The 7490-nt window shown below is 39.7% G+C and overlaps 1 protein-coding gene across 1 annotated transcript; it reads left to right on the top strand.

Annotated features, from left to right (window-relative positions):
• The first annotated feature begins 2417 nt into the window (after positions 1–2417).
• On the top strand, positions 2418–4407 carry LOC149016075 (uncharacterized). The gene is made up of 3 exons (XM_089156667.1): positions 2418–3001; positions 3093–3276; positions 4324–4407. The coding sequence occupies exons 1-3, from the start codon at positions 2418–2420 to the stop codon at positions 4405–4407; spliced, it is 852 nt and encodes a 283-aa protein (XP_089012793.1).
• Positions 4408–7490: the final 3083 nt, after the last annotated feature.

The raw sequence follows: 7490 nt of genomic DNA, 5'->3' as shown, positions 1-7490 counted from the left end.
GGGTTTCGAACTTCCATCACCGTTAACACCCCCCCCCCCCCCCATCTAGTGTCACCACGATCCTCCAATTGGGGCCTTTTGTAAAAAGAAATATTCATCTCTCAATATGAAAACCCTTAAACAATTGGTTTGATGATGAAAAAGAAGACTTGGAGGAAGAAAAAAATAACCTAATCAATTTGTCAATTTAGGGTTGGTAGAGTGGTAAGATCCATACTTCTCGGTGGATCTTTGTCACATGGCTTGAAGATTGCCTTGAAGCAGTTCATGCCTTCAAAGATTCAAGGTTTCACCTCACATCTTTGCTCATTGGTGCCAAACACATCTTCTAGTGTATGTCTAGGAGCTAAGAAGCTGTTCTCTTTGACATAACACATTTTTCAATCCAAACATTAGGTTCCCCTAAGTTTTGGGGATGTGCAAATTCAGGAAATTTCTCCCCATGTACAAGATTCAGTGTCAATAGACGAGCTAGTCACAAATAATAAGAAATGCAAGAGTCTGCAACTTGTCATGAGACCAAGTTTTTTTTCCCTCTTTTAAGCTAAATCTATACTTATGGGTATGTATCATTGTACATTGCATCGTATCGATGTATATTGCATTGTATTGTCATGTATCAGCTGAAACATTGAAAGACGTGAGAGACAATTAGGAAAAACCAAAGAATAGATACGTATCGACATATATCATATCGTAGGCTTGTGATACTGATACATGTCTGTTGGTATGATACGATACGATACATACTGATACTTTAAACCTTGATCCTAACAGGTAAAGGAATAAGCTCCCTTCACACCTCTCTACCACATGTTTAGGACCATATTTACCCATCTATGGGCCACATTATCAATACTCATAAATAGACCCTCCTTCTTAACATATGGTTGGGAGGTATAAGGAGAGCACAATTGTCTACCCATTGGGGGGGGGTAGACAATCTAGAATCACTCTTTCTCTCCTTTAACACCCAAAATAGAATCACTCTTTCTCTCCGTCCCGTTTTCGGTCTCAGACTCTCTCTCCGCCTCTCCTCCTTCCTTCTTCTCTCCCCGCCTCTTTCCACCTCTTTCCGCCTCATCTTAATCTCTAGCTGAGGCTCTCCGCCTCTCTCTCCTTCTCTTTTTGCCTCTCTTCGCCTGAGGCTATCAGCCTCTCTCCATCCATTTCCGCCTCTTCCACCTCTATTTTTCTTTCTCCTTTTCACTATCCGCGTTCCTTTGCATCTTCCTCATTGCTCTTCTCTTTTTCATCTCTTTTTTCTGTTTTTTTTAATCTCTGTTTCACTAATGAAGCTTCCAGTTATTTAAAAAAAAAAAAAGAAAAAAAGACAGTGGTTGATGCGAGCTTTGGTCGTGTATTTTGCAGATTTGGTGTTTTTTATGCCAGATTTTGTTTGTCTACTGCTATTGGTGGTATCCATGTTTGTGGTTTCAAGATGGGAGTTCAGAAACAAGATCCGGTGCTTTTTGCTTCAACAATTGAGTTGGCACCCTTGTGGCGTGTTTTGTCTTCGCCCGGCGTGTTCTGTATCCGCCCTTGTGGCGTGCTCTATTTTCACCCTTGAGGTGTGTGGTATGTAAGCCCTTGTGCCATGTTTATGTCTGTGTCGGTGTCCACCTTTGTGGTGTGTCTCCGATGGCAGTGGTGGATATGTATATCATACCCATTAATGCTTTTCTGGTTCTGTGGTTGTCACAACCAGTATTCTAAGGGTTTATTTGCCTCGACTCATCCTTTAGCTTTTGTTTGGTGTTTGTGTCTGAATTTTCTTTCAAGTTTATGAATGAAGTGTTGAACATTTGACCCCAAAAAAAACACCCAAAATAGATGGTCATAAGTAGAGCAATAGATCTGAACCATAGAATGCTTTTCAAGACATTCTTGATCAACAAACAAGTTTTACTTACTATTGCTACTATATGTAATGTTTCATGTCTAAGGCTGTCTCGGTATTTATAAGTGAACTTTGTCTTTTCGAAGTGCAGCGATGAATCTGGGCCTGCTGGTTGCAGTGGCTCATCTATGGTTATGAGTTATGACTACGTACTTCTTAAGAGGAGGGGGGGGGGGGGGGTTACTCACACTTTTTTCTTTTTTTTTTTGGTAAAAATCCAAACGCACCTTCATCGTTGGATTAGAGGAAAATCCAACGCCTACTGAAGCTTCAAGACCAAACGGGATCACGAATAGGCCCTGAGAAAAATAAAAAAGGGGAATCTACCCTGAAGAGGCAAGACAACCACTGCACCCCCGGCGAAAAGGTGCCTCAGGCCTCCAGAAGTCACCACCAGAAGCCACCATCTGAAAGCCATCTTTTGAAACACACCTCCATTTCCTCTATAAATTGGACTCCGCTTGGTCCCCTGATTGTCACTTCCCATCCCTCAAAGCGCTTCTCAGTATCTTGAACAATGGCCACTTCTGATATCACTGTTGATGAGTTGAAATGGTACCATGGCATCGACAGAGACATTTTCACTGTTTTGGTACTCAATCTTGGGCGTGATATTAAAGAGTCAATGAGGGTCGTTGCTCTGTGGTTGTTCATAGAGGAGTTGGGCTATCCAAACATCATCCGATCCATGCTTTCTTCTGCAGATACCATCATCGATTCTCTGGCAAAAGAAGCTGTTCTTTGCCTGAAGGCTATTGAAAATAATGAATCTCTCACGAGTAATGATGTTCTTGCGACTAAGCGGCTTCTGAACATAGACATCTCTCTCATATTCTGTCCTCACTACACTGTCTCTGCAGTTTCCAAAATCTCTGAGTTTGTCACTGACATTGGACAGAAAGTGTTTGATGATATTGTGAAGCAAGCAGCGAAGCATCAAAAGCGATTACGAGATCGCCGAGAAAAAATTGCTGCTGAGTTAGGAGGCCAAACTTCTAAGGAGAGGGTTTTGGAAAGTAACCCTAATGAGAGGACCATATTGGTGACCTTTGCTAGGGGATACCCTATTTCAGAAACTGAAATCCAGGACTTCTTCAATATGTCCGTCTCTCTCTTCCTCTCACTCTTTATATACTCTGATGTTCTTCGTTTGTTTCTCTTACACGTTTTTCTGGGTTTTTTTGGATCGTAGGAATCTTGAAGAGGATGCTGTAGAGAGTATCTGCGTGCAGAAAGTATCTGCCCCTGTGCAACCCATGTTTGCTCGAGTGGTTTTCAAAAAACATGAAATCATGGAAGCTCTCTTTGGAGGTAAAGACGATGAAATCGACAATGAAATAACATTCAAGTTCTGGATTAATGGCAAACATGCCAAGGCAAGAAGATATCTCCCCAGCAGCGAGTAAATCAGCGATGCCACCGATGGCAATGGTTTAGAATAATCTGGGCTTGATTGCATGGACGCTTTGATGTATTTTCTAGCCTCTATATATTGAAATAAAGTTCATGTTTTAGGGTTACATAGATACTGTTTTTGTTTCTGTTTTAGTTTCTTCGTTATGTTGAAAAATTAGGGAATAGTACGCAAGTAAAACAGAAGTGAAGGAATTAAACGAGAGAAAATAGACTGAAGATCGAGGGTTTAACATAAGAGACTAAATTTCCACTTTTAATCCAAAACCAAGACAAACGTGGTCTTCACATGAATGAATACATTCAACTGTTCTATATTCCTCTGGCGTTTCTAGATAATACCTCTTATGCCTTTTCCAATTTGCTTTACATGTATACACACATCCAACTATCCAAGCTAGGGAAGTGAGCAAGGGAAGAACTAATGAAAACTGTCGGAGAAAGTGAGGGAAAACACAAACAAATTGGCTAAAGTCTATAAGGTTACAAACATTCCAATAAGAGTGCCAAGGTGATCCTGATCAAGGTTAGAGCTGCATAAAGGTTCAGTGTTTGACTAGGAGCACCTTAATCTTACCATCTTATTGATAATTCTTTTGTAAAAGTAGGACAACAATATGTAATTATGCAGGATGCACTGTTTTATTGTTAGCATTAGGGCCAAGGTTAGGGTTAAGTGTTTAATCGGACCCAGAATTAGGGTCAAGGCTGGGTTAGGATAAAACATCTTCTATACAGAATTGAAGGAAGGTTTTGACAGAGTCTCCATCACCCTTCAGGGTAAAGTTCTGTGCTTCTTTCAGTCTATTTAACACAATGGTAATAAGACCCACCTCTGAGTACTAATAAAAAGAATCAGAGATGGGATCCAGTAGCAAAGGAAGAAGTGGTGATGGTGGTTCGCTAGACAAATGTAAACTCTCCATCGACAACAAGTCTTTCGTACCTGCATCAAGCAGGTTTGATGCTTGTTTGCTCTACTACAAGTTATGATTAATTATCTATTACAGGCACGCATGTCGCTTTATGGATTGCAAAATCAGAATGCTGAACGGAGATTGTTTCAGAAAAACACTTCCACTGGATTGGACTGACGGGGTTATATAATCTACTTGCCTTTGGTTCAGAAATCTTTCACACGTGAGATTGCTGGCCTCCACAAGTGAATCTAGAGGACAAGAGAGTCATGCACTCATGCTGCTCTTCTTTCTTTTCTCCCAAAGTCGAAAACAGCCTCTTCACAGGGAGCAACGACATTTGGCTGGTACGTGGATACTGTTGCTACATGATCTCTCACCATTGACTTGTTTATTTGTGTCTTTGGAGTGCACCTTGCGTGGAACAAAATCCCCAGATGCCCAAAAATGAACAAAATTTTGCATTGGATCAAATGAAGTCTAGCAATCAAACAAAGAACAAAAAAGACAGTAAGATTAAACTGAGATTTAGTACTTCATTCGCAGTTATCTTTGTAGCTTTGAGACGGTCTTTGCTTTAACTTTTTCACTAGTAACCCAAATTCAGTAGGCAGACCTAGATATGGACGACCCATCGCCATAGTGGAATTCTCAGCATCCTGGAGAACCACCACCTCTTGAATTTGATGCGAGTATTTGGGCTAAATATGAGGCTTGACTTCGGCAAATTTGTTGCTTGCCCTAATGCTTTGCAGTAGATTTCTCGGAAATCTTTCAAGCAATTTATCTTCTGTAAATTTATTCTAGAAAAAAGCTATCAGCAGTCATTTGCAAACAGTGAGTGAGTAGCAGCATATCCCCTATGTCTCATCCTTACCCCCTTTCATTCACTTCCCTTTCATATTTATTGACAGAGGATGAAACCTGAGAGCATAAAGGAAGAGAAGGTCACCCTATCTAATACCTCTAGATGGATAAATAGCTCCCTTAATACAACAATTTACAAGGAGATTATAAGAAACATAGGTTATTAAGTACATAATCCTATTTACCCACCAGTTACAAAAGGAAGTACACTTTTCAAGAATTTCTATTCAACTACGTCATATGCCTTTTTCATATCCAAAATTTCAACGCCAGTTTTTTTTTTTTTCCCCTTTATAAAATGAAACAAATCATGTACAACAAGTACATTATCAGAAATAAGTTTGGTTCGAATGAAAGCTATCCAGTAGCAGCTTCCTTGATTATTTGTAGGCCTGCTGGTCCCCTCGACTCAGTGTTCTTGTGTCTCTCTTGTTGGGGGATTTCTCTGTCATTTGTCTACTGTTCAACGTGGTGTGGCATATGAAGGGCTTATGTTTTTTGATTCATGAGAAGGTTTCTCCTTCATCCAGCTATGGCTCCAGATTTTCTTCACAACCTTTTGGGGTTGGCCGAAATTCTGCCATTAACAGCATCACCGAACTTCATTTTTTCGACAACCTTCAAGTTCACAGGGCGTAGTTATTCCTCTTATTACATGCTCAAAGCTCAAGCACTTCAGGCACACTGCAACCTTCTTCTCCAATCTTATTTTGAATCCGGCAGTCGTCCCTCCTTCACCACGTGCCTCAACCAAACTCCATTTCTTGCAACACCCTCTTATCAGGTTATGTCAATCACAGTGAATTGATGAAGCCCTCAAACTCTTCTTCATCACACCCAATCTGACCCTGGATCATGGAATATCAAAAAACAAAGAACCGTGGAAGCCATTACGCGTTTCATCCAAAATGTGTTTTGACTCTACTAGGCTTGATAATTTACCTTTTATGCTTGTAATCACATGTTGTGATGTGGGTAGGAATGTATACGGAATGGATTTGGATCGAATAGTGATAATACCATATCTACATCCTATTATGTTCGGGCGGATTTAGATAATATTCTATCAGTTTTTTGGACGGATTCTTTCGGATTCGGATGATATTTAGATATTTATTTTCTCAAGTAGATTCTTCTAAATGGGTATGAATATAGATTGAATACAAGTTTTCAACTACCGACTAAAATTTTACCATTTTATTTGTGGGCTAGATTTGAAATTGTGCTTCTTTCTAACTTTGTGTGCTTTTCTGTTTAGGTTTTCCCTGGTTCTTGTAATGCGCTTGGAAGCTAGTCTCAATCCTTTTGTTTCATCTTTTGTTAACATATCCCTAACTAGTAGTGTTAATTGTTTGTATTTGAGGTGTTGCGGTGGGTGCCAACTCCTTTTTGTGTACTTCTTTTTGGTGGCTGTGAGTGTGGCATCAATGATCTTCTTATGTTGGAATGTAAGGGGCATCCATGGAAAGTTAACTATTTCCCACTTGGGTAAAATTTGTAACAAGTATCATCCTGAATTGTTGTTTGTTTGTGAACCTCATTGTAAACAGTTTAATGATGTAAGCTCAAAGTGGTCTGGTGTACTTAAATCATTTAACTCAATCTTTGAGGTTCCTAGAAGGGCGAAGAGGTTTTCAGGGTGGCTTATGGCTTCTTGCTCAACCTTCTCTTTCACCTACTATTTTCTTTTCGTCTGAACATTTTGTAGCAATTAAAGTAATTGAAAATCATGTCTCTTTCGTTGTTGTTTTTCTTTATGCCCCTTCTCAATACTCTTTTTGCAAGACTTGTTGGTCGTTGATGTCCTCCTACCTTTACACTATCTTTGATCCTATTATCTTATGTGGAGACTTTAATGAAGTAATGTCACCTAATGATAAGGTTGGGGGCCCTTTTAACCTTCTCCTACTCTTCCATATCTTCACAGCTTCTTTCGTCCCATGGCCTCACGGTTGTGGGAGCCTTTGGATCCATTTTCACTTGGTCTAGTCATAAGCCCATTCCACACTTAACAAAGGAACGGCTTGACAAAGTCTTCATCAATTAATGATTATTGGGTAATTTTCATCTGGACCCCTTGAGGTTTAGTGTATGTCATTTTTAGTCCAAAAAAACTGAAACTTTGCATCTGCCTCCCCTGTAGTATGAAAAAAGTCAATTTAAGGACAAATTATCACTTTTAGGACGAATTTGCCCTTTTTTTTTTTCTTCTTAATTTATTTTTTTATTTTTACATTTTACGGGATTAAAAGTTATTAATTTACAAAATCAGACCTTCCTCTATTACCGATTCCCAAATCTCTGGTTCTTCTCTGTTATCAGAAACAAGGTTCAGTCGATTACAGAGGTCAACCGGCGATTGCATCCGAAACAGGCCGATGGAGATCTTCCGT

This window comes from Hakea prostrata, chromosome 5, assembly GCF_041222555.1.
Source record: "Hakea prostrata isolate BN-2017 chromosome 5, UWA_Hpros_2, whole genome shotgun sequence".
Lineage (NCBI taxonomy): Eukaryota > Viridiplantae > Streptophyta > Magnoliopsida > Proteales > Proteaceae > Hakea > Hakea prostrata.
Note: the sequence above shows the minus strand (reverse complement) of the source record. Positions and strands in the feature narration are given on the sequence as shown.

Coding starts and splice junctions, on each gene's coding strand:
- LOC149016075 (XM_089156667.1), top strand. CDS start 2,418: ATGGCCACTTCTGATATCACTGTTGATGAGTTGAAATGGTACCATGGC. Junction 3,002..3,092: donor ATCCAGGACTTCTTCAATAT/GTCCGTCTCTCT, acceptor TTTGGATCGTAG/GAATCTTGAAGAGGATGCTG. Junction 3,277..4,323: donor TTAATGGCAAACATGCCAAG/GCAAGAAGATAT, acceptor TATCTATTACAG/GCACGCATGTCGCTTTATGG.